At 24.3% G+C, this 15,890-nt stretch overlaps 4 protein-coding genes across 4 annotated transcripts; all 4 read left to right on the forward strand.

Moving 5' to 3' along the window:
- Nucleotides 1–669: 669 nt before the first annotated feature.
- PCHAS_0208100 (zinc-carboxypeptidase, putative) lies at nt 670–5,076 on the forward strand (the record flags this gene model as incomplete). Its single annotated transcript, XM_016798866.1, has 1 exon — nt 670–5,076. One exon carries the CDS (start codon nt 670–672, stop codon nt 5,074–5,076), a length of 4,407 nt encoding a protein of 1,468 aa, XP_016653089.1.
- Nucleotides 5,077–5,646: 570 nt separating this feature from the next.
- Nucleotides 5,647–7,872, forward strand: PCHAS_0208200 (conserved protein, unknown function; the record flags this gene model as incomplete). Its single annotated transcript, XM_016798873.1, has 1 exon — nt 5,647–7,872. One exon carries the CDS (start codon nt 5,647–5,649, stop codon nt 7,870–7,872), a length of 2,226 nt encoding a protein of 741 aa, XP_016653090.1.
- Nucleotides 7,873–9,584: 1,712 nt separating this feature from the next.
- On the forward strand, nt 9,585–11,064 carry PCHAS_0208300 (nucleoside transporter 4, putative; the record flags this gene model as incomplete). Its single annotated transcript, XM_740553.2, has 2 exons — nt 9,585–10,446; nt 10,640–11,064. 2 exons carry the CDS (start codon nt 9,585–9,587, stop codon nt 11,062–11,064), a joined length of 1,287 nt encoding a protein of 428 aa, XP_745646.2.
- Nucleotides 11,065–12,163: 1,099 nt separating this feature from the next.
- On the forward strand, nt 12,164–15,817 carry PCHAS_0208400 (vacuolar protein sorting-associated protein 51, putative; the record flags this gene model as incomplete). The annotated part of the gene is made up of 1 exon (XM_016798888.1): nt 12,164–15,817. One exon carries the CDS (start codon nt 12,164–12,166, stop codon nt 15,815–15,817), a length of 3,654 nt encoding a protein of 1,217 aa, XP_016653091.1.
- Between the last annotated feature and the right edge of the window lie 73 nt (nt 15,818–15,890).

Consider the following 15,890-nt stretch of genomic DNA (forward strand, 5'->3'; position numbering starts at 1 on the left):
ATAATTAAATGGGCCTTAAGATTGAAATGGGCAATTATATATATCCTTATAAGGTCATTTGTTTTAATTTTAAAAAGCTAGACCTTTTAAAATTTTTATTTCTTCGTTGAAAATTTCATATAGAAGAAATATATTATTATGTAAATGCATAAATGCTATAAAATTGTTGAATAGCTGTGCAGGCGAATAATGAAAAAAAAAAAAAATTGTCTTTTTTACCTGTATTGTACATGCATTTTATGCCTATATATGCATAATTTACATGAACATGAAGTAATTATATGGGTATTTTGCCAATTCTGTCTGTTTTTTTATATCCATTCATAATTTTTTTTCCAAAATGTATTTAAAAAAATATATACATATTATATTATCGTGTGACCCATTTTTAAGGGATATTTACAAAAGGTATACATTGTTAAAATTTGTTAAATAAATATATTTCTCTTTACCACATTTGCAATTTTTTGCAATTATTTTTTTTAAATGTAGAATGCTTATTAAAAATGAAGGGAACCTGAATGGTGTTAAGTATTTTAATTATATGCTTAATCTTTATTTTTTATTTTATATCTTAAGTGTAAATAATAGCAGTAATAATAATTCTGATGATGTATGTAAGTTAAATTAGAGGGAAATAATAATTTTATTACGTAAAACAATATAAGTATGACGAATGAAATAAATGTTGCAAAAGAGAAAGTACGAAATGGAAAGACAGAATTTTTCTCCAACGGTTTAGGCAGCCCACAGGGAATAAAAAAAATATATAATGATAATTTGAATATGCCTGAAAAATGCTTAAAAAAGGAAGAAATTTGTACTTCTAATGTTGTGAATAACGTAAATGGAAGTAATAGCGATGGTTCAAAAGCTGCACAAGATTCAATATGTCATGAGCCCTTCAAATTAATTTATGAAGATAGTTGCACACATGTTGAAATTCCAACCATAATGTGCCAAGGCGAAGAAAACAAATATAGTAGCATAACATATTTTGGTACTACTATTATTAATAGGCATAAAAGCAAAGAGAAAAAAATTTGTATAAACAAAATAAACAATTTAAAATTATTTTTAAAGAGCAAATTAAAAGAAGCTAATTTGAAAAATAGACGTGTATTTTTAAACAACATTAAGAATATCGAAGATATATTAAATTATAATTTTCGTTTGATAAAGTATAATACATACAAAAATGATGTACCCCTGTTTTGTGAGCATGACAACTTTGTTGGGCATACACCGATTGTAAAGAATAAATTACACGAATTAAAAATTGCAGAGATGAAAAGAAATATAAAACAAAGTATTGCAATGAATTCAGATAATATACCATTTATTGTCAATAATAGTTTTGCAGAAAATATTCCTAATCAATGCAGCAATGAAAAAACTAGTGAAAATTATAGTATAGATAATATTTATGAAGGGGTCGAAGACGCAACAAAAAAAAAACAAATAAATAAATCGAATGAAGAAAGCTTCAATAAGTCTTCAAACAAATCAGACGAGTTGAAAGAATTTTCTATATATAGCAAATTAAACGAAATAGAATGTGTAGAAGAACCTGGTATGACATATAAATGTGTGTATCCCCAAAATACAAAAATTACCGATGATATTAAGTGCCGCCATAATGGAGATAGTTCGAAAGGGCTTCAAGTAGAAAATTTTCAAATTGTATTCAACTCTAAATTTGAAAGTGGTAACTTACAATATGTATTAAAGGAAAAGAATAAGGAATATTATTCTTTATTTATAAACAGTGATATAAGAATGAATAAGAAAACAAATCAATGGTTTTATTTTAGTGCAAGCTATATACCAGATGAATATTACAAAAAAGAATTAAAAAATGAAAAAGAAAAGAGACAAACATGCGTGAATGAATTTTTAAATGATATAAATAAAGAAACAAATTGTAACCATGTAAAATATTCTGTGGATTTTTCGGATAAATTTCTTGTAAGTAATATTAAAAAGTTAAAAAAGCCAGTTTCTGTAATATTTCGTATTGAAAATATGTCAAAGCCACATTTTTTATACAAAGAAGGATATTCTCCATTAGTTTTTTCAGAGTGTAAAAATAAATTTGAAAATATACAATGGGAAAGAAATGCTTATAATATAAAATATATAAAAAATAATAAATCTAGATATTTTAATACTAAAAAAAATTGTATTGAAAAATTATCCTATACTACTTATACATTGGAATTTAGCTATGACTTTATGTATACATGTGATACTGTATATTTTTCAAGTTGTTATCCATATACTTATTCTTATTTAATGGAATATTTGTCTTCTATAAAAAATTATGTAAAGAAATCCAGACCAGATATTAATTACATTGAGGAAACATTATGTAAGACAACTTGTGGTTTGAATTGCCCTATTTTAGTAATAACAAATTATGATAAATTATATAAAACTTCAAAAGAGGATAAGGAAAATAAAAAATTACATCCAGGATTTGATGATAATATAATGAATAGTATGCTCGATGGAATAAATTTATCTAAATATAACAATAAATGTTTTAATTTTACGAATTCGGATATTTTCGATAGTTGTAATGCTATAAGCACTTATAATGATAAATTGTGGATGTATGATTTATGGCCCTTTTCAAAAGAACTAAATAGTGAGACAAATGCTGATACAAATTTTGATGGAGTGAATGATTTGAATAATTGTAAATGGTCAGACAACTTTATGAGCGAATTTCCAAATTTATTAAAAAAAAAGGTAATCTTAAAAATGGGGAGAAACAAGAAAAATGAGGAGAAAATGGTAATGCCATGTTTAAGAGGGGCATCATTATTACTTAGTTCAAATAAATTGGAAAATAATTCAAAGGAGATCACAAAGGAAATAATTTTTTTGACATGCCGTGTGCATCCAGGAGAAACAAATGCAAGTTATGCAATGCATGGATTTTTATCATTTATTATATCAAACAATATATATGCAAACATTTTACGAACAAATTATATTTTTATAATTATCCCAATGCTAAACATTGATGGTGTAATACTTGGGCATAACCGATTTTGTTCTAACGGGTTCGATTTAAATAGGCAGTGGGACAAACCTATTTATTACTTACACCCAACAATATATACAGCTAAATCATTGCTTAAAAATCTTCAGAAAAATAATAATAAAATAATATTTTATTGTGACTTTCATGGTCATTCCAGTAAGTATAATTGTTTTTTATTTGGTAATTCAGGTACAAGAACATTTTTAAAAAAAAGTAACTATACTGAGCATTTTGCAAATATCATTTATCAATCTATTCCGTGGTTTTCCTTAGAAGATACTAAGTTTAAAAATTTGAATGACAGTGAAGGGAAAGGTGGAACAGCTAGATATATTTGTGGTACGGAATTCAAAATCGATTGTAGCTATACTTTGGAGTTATCTTTGTTAGGGGTGCGTGTAGGAAAAAGCTTGGATCATTTGTCAAGTATTAGGGATGATGATCCTACTGATAATTTTGATAAATCAATCGATATAATAAATGATAGTAAAGATTTGGAATATTCAAATATTCTTTGTAGCCCGAGTAAAGGAATTGAGACCGCGTCCAGTGCCAAAATGATTGTTAAGGGAAGTTCTACTCGTTGTTACACCAACAAACCAAAAGTTAGTCGAAAAGAAACAGAAAAAAATGCAAGCGAATTTGAGGATTCAGAAAAGTGTCAAATTGAATTATGCCTGAGTAATAAGATCAAATTGCAAGGAAATAATGGAAATGATAGTAATAAGGACAAATTCATATTTTTTAATGAAAACCTTTTATTGGTAACAGGAGTTAGTTTTGGTATATGCCTTTTTAAATTTATGAATTTATTTTTGCATTGCAAGACTTATAAAAAAATGGATGAACTAGGGGGAGAGCCTTTGCCAATTTCATCGAATAATTTAGATGATATGTGTGGGGATTCTTTGCAAATAACAGAAAATTTTCAAGACTTGAGTGGAAAATTAAATAATATGAACAAGTCAGGTAATAAAGAAGAAAGTGGTATTATTATTAAAAAAAAAAAATTGAATAAAAATGAACGGTTAAAAATTAGCTGTTACACTTACAACATTGAAAATAAAATAAATAATAAAAATAGCCTGCAATATGTTACTAGCGACGGTTGTAGCAGTGCCAAGAAAGCTGTAAAGGGGTATGCAAAAAATAATGAAAATAAAAATAGTATAGTTAGTAGAATGATTGGTGATAGCAACATTTCGTGTGCATATGTAAGCAATAATTATGGGGATAAACCAGTAATAGGTATTAGCCATAAAAGTATTTCTTTGGATAAAAAATTAATAAAAAACTTTGAAGTTATGCAAGGGAATAATTTGAATGATAAAAAGGGTGATAAAGGTATTTTAGCTAGCTCAAATGAAAAAGATAAAAAAAAAAAAATAGTAATAAAAATAAAAAAGGTACATAGCAATAATAAAAATAAGCTAGTAACAAAAATGAAAAAAAATAGGCACAATAATGGGGGAAGAAATAACGACAACGATGAAGGTACAAAAAAATGTTATACTGCTAAGACAGGAAGTAAAAAGCGATTATTAAAAGGTGAGGATGAAAATGATAAAAACCTTTTGAAAATAAATGAATTAATAAATTTAGATATATTTCCAATTATTAGTAGTTGTAATAATAGTAATATTGTAAGCAAACAACAGAACAACAATAGCCCAAAATCGAATCTTATTTCAAATGTGTATTATAAAAAATATATAAATACAAAATATGCTATAAAAAGGAAAAGGAAGATACGAGTGTGTAGAAAGAAAGGAATTAGTTTTTCAGCTAATTCGAAGGGACATACTTGTATGGATATTATAAAAAATATAATTAAAAGAACGGATTTGCAAAGTGAGGGTTATAAAATATTAGAAAGTAAAAAAAGGATTGCTTGCGATAAAGGGCGTGATAATCGTAATAAGAAAAAGATAGAGAAGGGTAGAAAAAAGAAGAAAAAGAGAAAGAAAAAAAATACTAAAAATATGAAATATATTACTGTTTTACCAAATTGGCATACCAAGTAAGTTCATTCCCACATCATATATAGCTATTTGTTTGTGTGTGTTTGTTTTGCTTATTTTTTACTTTTTCATTTTTCTTTATTAATATTTCTATAAATAACGCATTCTTTTTATGGCAAATAATCCAAAGAAATCGAAGAAACAAAATTTAGGAAATTTAAAATTTGGGGGTATTGCAAATATCCAATGAGGTATGCTATACTGCCTAATAAAAAACAATATGGCATTAACAATGAGAATCATAATAATGCTATTTTTTTTGCGGCGGTATATGTGGCAGTGGTGAATTATTTAATTACCTTTTAGTTAATTTTTTAGCTAGTTTGGTAAATTAATTTATTTGAAAAAAATATTTAGTCATATGCAAACAAATAAAGAAAAAAAATATGAACTGTTCATAATTTTTTCTTTTAAATATAAATAAAATAATTAAAGCTATTTTTTAAATTATATATTAGTGGGACAACAATGAAAGAGTTAACGGCAAGCATATGATATTAAAATATTTTCAGCAAGCTTACTGACATTTTTAGGGATATATATTTTTTTTTTCTTTTTTGACGATTCGCTAAAATGTACATACAATATAGACTATTCAGTGAGCACTCCTTATGGAGAGTATTAGAAATAAACAAAAGTGAGAATTATATTTTGGTTAGCGAGCTAAAAAATATAATAAGAAAACAAAGTAATATAAATTATAATAACAAAATTGATATATACTTTTCGTTATACCAAAATGAAGATGAAGAAGATATAAATAAGAAAACGCGAAACATTTCAAAGGAAATAAAATATTTAGATGTGGATGATAAAATCTATAATGGGAATAAAATACTTGTACATAGAGATGTGAAAAAAAAAAATAATGTTCATGATATAACACATATAGCTAAAAAGGAAATAATATTAGATGTTGAAGAGAAACAAAAAGTAAATTTACCAAATGAATTTTTATGTAAAATTTGTAATTATATGTTGATAGAGTCATATATTATAGTGTGTAATAATAACTGTGGTTATTCAGTTTGTAAGAGTTGTATATTATTTTATATATTTAGTTGTATAATTAAAGAAGATGAAAAAAAAAAAAATTATATTGATTTGTCTTTGGTAAAAAATGATGATAATATAATAAAATGCCCTATTTGTAAAGGGGTATTAAAATATTGTATTGTAAATAAAAAAATGGAGCTAACTTTAAAAAAATTACAAGATGAACGAAATGATATAGATTCGTTTAATTTTATTATTCAAGAAAGAAATAATAAATTTATGAAAATAATTGAAAAAATGAAAATACAGAATTTTGATTATTCAAGTTTAGAGAACCGTAACAATGATGGTACAAATATTAACACCTTGTTTAATAACCATATTTTTAAAACTATTGAAGAAAAATATATATACTCAACTAATAATAATAATAAAAAAGTAAATGAACAAATCAAAATTGAAGAAAAAACAATATTAAATCATTTTATGTATTTAATGGATAGTAATAAATTAAATTCAATGAAAGAATATCAAATGATTTATATAGATTTTGATAGTTGTATATTTGATACTATACAAAAAATGAATATAAAAAATATTTCGGAGCATATAAATGGGAGCCAATCACTACAAGATATATTAGACCCAGACGAAAGAGGGAATACTATGCCTAGTATAGCTTATGCTTCTGGTGTTACAAACAAAATAGATAATAAAAGGTTGGATCCTATAAAATATGAGAAAAATGAAAATATGAATAATAATACATATAGTGGGCCTACCACTGATCAAAATAATGATCAAGAAGAAATAGATGAAAAATTATACACACAGAATAAAACATATATTATTCCTATATCGTTTGTTGGTGGAGAGACATCATATTCTTTAATTGGTGTTTTTTATATTAGTGATTTGGTTACTTCGTTTAATAGTGGAAATGGTAGAAACCAAAATGAAAAAGATTTTAATAATAAAATAGAAAATTTCATGATGAAATGGCATGCAAATGAGAGTGGTGGAAATAATATAAATAAAGAAAATATTATGAACAAACTGAAAAATGGTGATATATATAAGGTAGAATATGTTAATAAATATGAAAAGACATGTTTTATACCAGTAAGGAAACAGCCATTATATAATATTGTAAATACAAAAAGAAATAAAACAAAAAAAAAAACAAATATCGAAATTGTGCTTGATTTTAAAAAATTTATGGAAGTAGTTTTAACTGTTGATAATTATATTAGATATGGTAGTAGACCAAATAATTATGAAATAAAAAAAGTGGCTACATCACCAGGGGATGATATATCTGGGGATACTGGAATGAGTGGTGGGCTAAATATCCCATTTAATAATATGGATGAAAATGAAAAAAAAATTATGAACGTTCAGAAAAATAAGGAAATACAAGATATTTCATATATGATTGGAAATAATCAAGATATGATTTCTCAAATAAATTATGAAGGGACTTTACAACCTAATTATCCGTCTGAAAATATTTCTATTTTAACAAAACATAGTGAATTTCAAGAAATATACGAAATTTTATATAGTACAAAAGTTGCGCCAGTTTCTATACAAAATAATTTTAATATAAATAATCCTTATGCTGATTATTGCGCTATACTTCCTTTTTTAACAAAAGAAGAATTTTTATTTTTTAGAAAATTGCAACGTATTTATAAAGAAAAATATTTGAAAAGGTTGTACAAGCATGTTAAGGAGAACAATTTGAATATAAACATCTTTTCGAATGCGGTTAATTCGATATTCTTTTCGACGATTAGGTAGTAGAGGAATGGAAGGGGGCCCAAAAGGTGTAGCTAGCCAATGCATAAAAAATAGCTATTTGCATAAAAAAAAATAGCTAGCTAAAATTCAAAACACGTCAGGAATATCGCTATTTATGTGCATATGATATTATGACGTCTTTGCACACACTTATATGTGTATTATGCAAAGATTTTTCATTTTTTTTTCCGTTAAACTAGTTATATATATAATAGTCCAAATTTGTTTAGTTCACGAAATACATTATTTCCAATGTTTTTATGTTGGTATTATGAATTTTTAAAAGCATAAAATATATGATTGTTTTATTTTTTCTTTTTTTAAAAACATTAAAAAGGTTTAACTTTATCCAATAGAATTTTTATTCACACACTCGGCTTTATAATTCAACATGGAATTTAGTTATTTTTATTATGGAACTATATATTTTCCATAGACATTTCCCTTTTCGTTTTCAATGGGCGTGGTACTACCAATTGATAAAAAATGTGATTATGCATAAACTTATCAAAGAATAGGAAATATGTAAATTAAAAAATGTGTTAATATATGGATGGGTTTATATAAAATGGGTCATTGCATATTCCTATTTTTTTACACAAAATAATGATGAAATATTCAAGCTAAAACAAAACGCGCCAATGTTCTTTATATATAAATTCGTGATATATATTCATATTTTATTTCAATTTTTCGATTTATATGGAAAACCGTGTTAAAAAGGTGTAATTTATTTTTGTGAGGATCCCCAAAAATAAAAAGTGTGAACAATATAAAAAAAAATAATATAACAATAACAGTGATATAATGAATAAATGGCATACGTCCGAATATGTGTGCATTTAGTAAATATAAGTATTTATGTACGTATAAGGTAATTATTTACAATTACTAGTATTGATAAAGTAGGAACATAATAGTTATAGTTGTTTTTTCATTTATGTTTCCTATAATGGGGAAAATAATATTTTCATTTTTCATTTTAGTTTTAATATATGTTTAGGGGGTATAAGAAATATTTAAAAAATATTTATTAACAATAAATAATTAAAGGAAAGCTTTAATTTTTCGTTATTCCATTGTTTTAATATATTTTTTTTTTTCCTTACATGATCGAAAATAAAACATCACATTTATATTTCCGATTTAGGTAAATAATTATTATTGATCCGTCATGATGTGGTGTATATCAGTTTTTATTATATATAATTTTTTTAAATTTTTTTAACATTCGAATTTGGAATTAATATTTTCATTTTATTTTTATTTAAAATATGTTTATAATAGATTTTATATTTTATGGTTTTCCATAACCAATATATATAATTTGCTGTAAAGTATGTTTTAAAAATCGATATAATCGATAAAATTGTATCATAAAGCGCCAATAAATATATGTATAAATATTTTTGCATATATGAAGGGGATATTTAATATGTATAGTTTTTTTATTTTTAAATGTGGTTTTAAAAAGAAGTATTTGAATTTTATTTAGTGGTTATTTTTATTTATATTTTAAATGAAACTATACTTTTTATATACCTAACTGGGTAGATAAAATAAGAACAAGGAATACAAAATATATTAACACGTAAGTATATTTATACAGTAATATATTCCGTGGGATAGGAAAATATACAGATCAAGAAGTTTGCCTGTAATCAATTCAGGTTCCCCTAATATATTTTATCATATAATTTGTAAAGGGGAAAATGGAATATAAGTTGGAAAAGCCTGAAGGACATAAAGTCAAAGCTATGTTCTTTTTAATAGGGTTATTATTAACCTTGCCATCACACGTTATAGTTAATATATCATTTTTAATTAATAATATATACAATGAACAAATATTTGTCACTGTTATGGGAATACTATCAGGATGTATGATTGTAGCATCAGCATTTCAATTATTAATAGAAATAACATCATTTACGTCAATACTAGTTAGTAATGCTATAAATATAATTAACATGGGATTGCTATTAATATTTATATGTGTTTGTAAAACATCAAAATATTATATATATGGTATATGTGCTATAATTGGTTTATTCATTGGATATTTATATTCGGCTTGCACAAAATATTCTTTATTACTTGATTTAAAAGTAAATGGATTTTTAGTTACAGGAATTAGTTTTAGTGCATTATTTGTTTTTACGATTAATACAATAATATCGTATTTTATAATTGAAGATGGTAATATAGAGTCCTATTATAACACAATATTTCGATCCTTTATTGCAATTTTAATAATCGAATGTTGTATATTGTTGGGTATATTTTATATACAATATAATTCTATCTATTTCCAAGATCAAAAAAAAAAAATTGAATTTCCAGCATATAAATATGCAAGTAAATCACTAAATGATGTAGAAAAGGGAAAAAAAAATATGAACAGCAATAATAATTATGGACATAGTGGAAATACAAGTTTTTTGAAATCTTTTAAAAGTCTATTTAATTTTTCAAATATAATTGATGGTGCAAGATTAATTAAACATTATTATACTTGTTTAATACCCATAAGTTTTACTATTTTAATTACTTTTATTATTTATCCACACATAAGTAAGTTTATTAAAAAAGTGATATATACATATTTTATTTATTTACATGTACACGCAATAATTTATGACCATGTTAATAATTTTATGTGTATTTCCTGTATAGTGAGGTAGCGATTATATTTATCCAAATTTTGCACACACATAAATTTTTTTCTCTATATACATATATATGCCTGTTATTTCTAATTTTACAGTTCCAAACGGATTAGATAAAAACGTTTCCACAAATTATATGCTCATGTTAATGTATCAAGCCAGTGACTTTGTATTTATTTTTTTAGTGACAGTATATGAACATGCTTTTAAATTTGTCAAACAAATATATGTTTTAATAGTATGCTTAAGCAGAGTATTATTAGTAGTGTTGTCTCTTAAAATAATGAATTCAAAAGAAGGCGATTTTATATACACAACTGGGTTTATAACCTTTGTAGTAATTTTGTTAGGAATGACAAATGGGTCATTGATTAATATGAGCTATGAAAGAATAAATGATTGCTTTAGAAATTCGAATAATAAAGAAAAAAAAGTAGCAGTGGCTTCCTCTTTTTGTGCTTTATCTCTTTTGACAAGTTATGCATTAGCTCCTTGGATTTGTCATGTAGTTATGCATTTATGAGATAGTAAAAATTGCACAATTATTTTAATATATTTGAAAAATAAAAAAAAAATTTAAGAATATATTTTTTACTAATGCTGTGATTCAATTGTTTTTATTCTTTCCTCTCTAATTTGTATTTTGCGTATGTATTTGAACATGCATTATATTTATTTTTTTTTTATTTTTTTTAACACATTAGTGCTAGTAGAATAAACCACAATTTATTTGCCTATATTTGTATAGCTGCTTTAATATGAATAATAAGAAAGTTTGATAAAAATTGTTAAGATAACATAAGAAAACAAAAAATATCATTCTAATGCAGTGTCAATGTGATAAATATTACTTTAAATTGATGTTTTTTTGTCTTTCATCGATTTTGTGTAGCCACACTATTAGCTATATATAGTGTGTATACTATTTTGGGGGTATAGTAAAAAATTATTGACTTTTGGAAATATACACTCTAATTTGTTAATACAAAATGAATGCTATTAAAAAGGGAGGAGTAATATTTATTTTTATTTAAAATAATTTATTCCCAAGCAATGATAAGTGTTAAAAAAATAAAAAATATATATTTTCATATATAAGGGGTAGGCAAAGTAGGCCCTAGTTATTTCATTTTTTTTTTTTTTATATATCATCATATATATTGCTACAATAATTTATTGAAAACTGTTGAGAGGGCACAGTGAAAAATGAAAAAAAAAAAAAAAAAATAAAGCCAAAAAAGAAAAGTAAAAATATACGACCTTATATGCATATGTTAAGAGATATTTATTTGATTTGCGCCAATGCTTAATTTTGTTTGCTTTAAGCAAAAATAATAAAAATAAAAAAAAACGCCAAATAAATAGTAAACAATTGAAATAGTGAAATAATGAAATAATGAAATAGTGAAATAATGAAATACGGGCTTAAAGAGTGCAGATATAATTGCTGTAGTTTATAGAGCAGCATATCATATATAATAAAAAGGAATATGGAAATATTTATTAATTGTGTAAACAAAAATTATAACAAGCTATAGACAAACCGCCTGGTTAATGAGTAGTGTAACGAATTTCAGCTATTCATCGTTTCAGCCTTATTTCCAAACTTATTTATAAAAAACATGATTAATAATTTAGCTAGCAAAAGAGGGGGGAGAAAGAGTGTTGGATATTTACTTAATGAATATTATAATGTAGAAAATGAGAGTAGAGAGATTGTAACAGATTTGAGAATTAAAAATAGGAATGAAAATGTTGTGAAAGGGTATGTGTCAAATACGAGGCTTCGAAAGGATGGGAATGAAAGCAATACAAAGACAAAGGACAATCCTAGCTTGGAAAATGTTGATACTTTAAACGAAATGGATGAGTTAAATAAAAAAAGTAGCGAGTTTAATGCAGATATATATTTTCGTAGATTGTTAGAAAAAAGTACTCTTGATGAATTAATAAATAGATCGAAAAAAATGGAAAAAGAAATAAAACAAAATGATAATTCAATACAATCTATAGTATATGAAAATTATAATAAATTTATATATGCAGGGGATACAGTAGTTTTATTAAAAAATAGTTTTAAGGATGTAAAAGAAAAAATAAATTTAATAAATCAACATATAGATTGTATAGATAACAGTTTTAAAAAAACAAATAATAGTATATCTAGCGAAATTGAACAAGTAGAAAATATAATTCAAATAAAAAAATTATTAAAAAATATACACACGATTATGCAAACACCAAATAAAATGTATTCTTTAATTGTTGAGAAGAAATATATTGAAGCATTAAAATTATTTATAGAACTTGTTCCATTCTTATATCAAAATAGGCACATAAATTCATTTGCTTGTCTATATATGGATTGTAATAATTTAGCGAATATCGCATGCTCCTTATATTTTAAGTTCCTTCATAATGCAACTCCAAATGTTGACAAAAATGGAAATGGTATAAACAATGAGTTGAATAAAAAAACGGAAGAAAATAATATGTCTAACGATGTAGCGAGTGCATCATTTTATGAAAACAATTTGAAAAATTCATTTCAAAAATTATGTTCTAGTGTCATACCTAATGATGAAATAGCCTCCTGTTTTGAAGCTATTCTCTCTTACGGTAAAGAAAAGAAAGTAATGAGAAATCTGTTTATTCAAAATCGGATAATTGCTTTGAAATATTTATTATGTAATATATTTAACCTGAAAAATTATGACCATAACAATATGGAGGATGTAAAGGATGACGAAAGGGATGACGAAAAGGGTGACGATATTTTTTTCGTTTTAGAAAACAATTCTAATATTGAAAAGGCAAAAATAGGATTGAGCACATTTGAGAATATTACCACGTTGGTATATGAACATTTGTTACAATTTTTTTTTGAAATTCTAGATAGCTATGAAAATGTTTTTTTAAAAAATGAAAACAGTAGCAGCGAACTTACACATTCAGCATGTACAACTAAATTAATATCTGAACTAAATGAAGCAAGCATAAAACAGTCAGTAAAATCGGGAATGGTGTATGAAAAAAAAAAAAAAAAAAATGATGACCCTACAATATTAATGGATGAACATAGTTATCATGAATTAAAAGAAATGTGGGATACTAATTGTGATGAAGAAGTTATTATAATATTTACAAAAAGTTTTTTTCGAACTTTGTTGAAACTAAAAATTGATTTATTATATGTGTGTAACCCATCGGGGAATATGATCGTATGCTGTTTAAAAAGGTTAATAAATAATGTAAAGCAGAAGGAAAACGAAATGAAAGTTCGAAAGTCAAAATTATCTAACGTTTTATCACCTATTTTAAATAGTTATATAGAAAAATTGTTATATACAATTATGAAGAACCATTTTTATAAATTATGTTATAAGAATAGCTTAGATATTATAAGTTTTTATAACATGTGTAATAATAATGATATTCATTTTATAGTTGAAAATAAAAATGAATTGCATCATAAGATATTGTTAACTCTTTGTTTGGAAGTTATAGATTTAAAAATATTTTATGAAGAAATAAAAGAAATATCTTCGGATTTCTTTATAAAGAATATTATAAATTTTGTAACGATTTATTTTATTTTCCTAAACAAATTTTTAAGTTCCTTTATGGATCAGTTCATATGTGTATATGATCGAGTAAAGGGCCATGAGAATAAAAATGCAGATGCTAATTTTGGGGAGCCTATATATGAAAATCCTTTTTTAAATTACAAGAACATATACAGTATTAATTGCGAGCTTGATGAAGTAAAAAATGAAGAAGCAAAAATGGGTCCATACAAAGTATTGTCTAACTATTTTTATAATTCTGTTGACATAAATAATGTAAATATTCAAAATGTTTTAAAAAAAATAAAAACAAAATTAAATATAGATTATAAAGAATTTATTATTAAACTGGTTGAAGAAAATGTATCTAAATTATACAAAATAAATAAAACTAAAGAGATATATTTTTTACTAACCTTAGTATCAATATTTAACAATTTTAAAAAAGAAGGGATTTCAAAGATATTTACAATACTGCTAGATATATATAATCCATCTAGCCATTTGGTGAAAGGAAATAAAAAATTATATTTTTCCTACTCTTTAGAATCGATCTTTTACAAAGATGTGTATCCGTTTAATTTAAAAACGGAAGTAAATAGCGTGCGTAGTGACAATTTTGATGATTCAAACAAAATAAATTGCAAACATGACACCTCAAATAACTTAGGTAAGAATGATGAAGTGCCTGTTTTGAAAGATGGTGATTGTTTAGAGAAAGTAGAAAACACGAGTTTGTGTAAAAATCGGGGACAAAGTCTTGATAGTACATCAGCTTTGAACAGTAGAAATGAAAACAAAATGGAAAATAAATTTGAAGATAGCGAAAGTGATTGGAGTGAAGGTACAAGTGGTTTAAGTGAAAATGAGAAAATCGAAAAAGACAAATGGACAAAGAGTATAAAAAAATTTTCTAAAAATATTTTTCATAATAAATGTAACGAACTTGCAAATATATATATATTTTATTATGTGAATAGAATATCTAATATTATTGAATTATGTTTGGAAAGATGGAGAGAAAATATAGAAGAGAATAGTAACATGATTAGTTCAAGTTTTTTATATGTTTTAAAAAATGTGAATGATATATATTATACTTTAAATTTAATTTTGGGAAGTGATAAAACAAAGGATGTAAATAAGTATACCTATTTTGAGGAAGTGTGTAAAAAAATAAAAAAAGAAATAAATAAAACAATCATTAAAGAAGATAATCCAACTTGTACAATTGACAATGATAGTAACAATTTTAAAGATACAAACATGTTATCACAAAATGGAGTGAACATAAAGGGAAGTGAAAATTTAGAAATGTATATGTATAAGTTATATATAGCCAAAATGAAAAATTATAAAAAAAATATAAAACTTCAAACTAAACAAATTATATTTATTATTATAAAAATAGTATTTAAGAATTATATGGAATATGTTAGGAATATACATATAAATGAATATATATTTAAAAATTTAAAGATAGATTTTGTATTTTATTTTTATTTTTTAAAACATTATATTTCTAAAGATGATGAAAATTTATTATTTGTCATTCTTAATGATGTTTTAATTAGTGCTGTTGAAAAGATGAACAAACAAGTCATTAATTCTAATCATACAACTGTTTATCCGACTTATCTATTGGACAATTTTTATTATGACATAGACAAAAATATAGATTTAATACAAAATAAAGTTATAATAAAATAATAAGTTACATATTTCATTTTTTTTTTGTTTATAAAATAAGACTATATATGTTGTGTGTATTTTTCCATTCTTG

This window comes from Plasmodium chabaudi (genome assembly GCF_900002335.3).
Source record: "Plasmodium chabaudi chabaudi strain AS genome assembly, chromosome: 2".
Classification (NCBI taxonomy): Eukaryota; Apicomplexa; class Aconoidasida; order Haemosporida; family Plasmodiidae; genus Plasmodium; species Plasmodium chabaudi.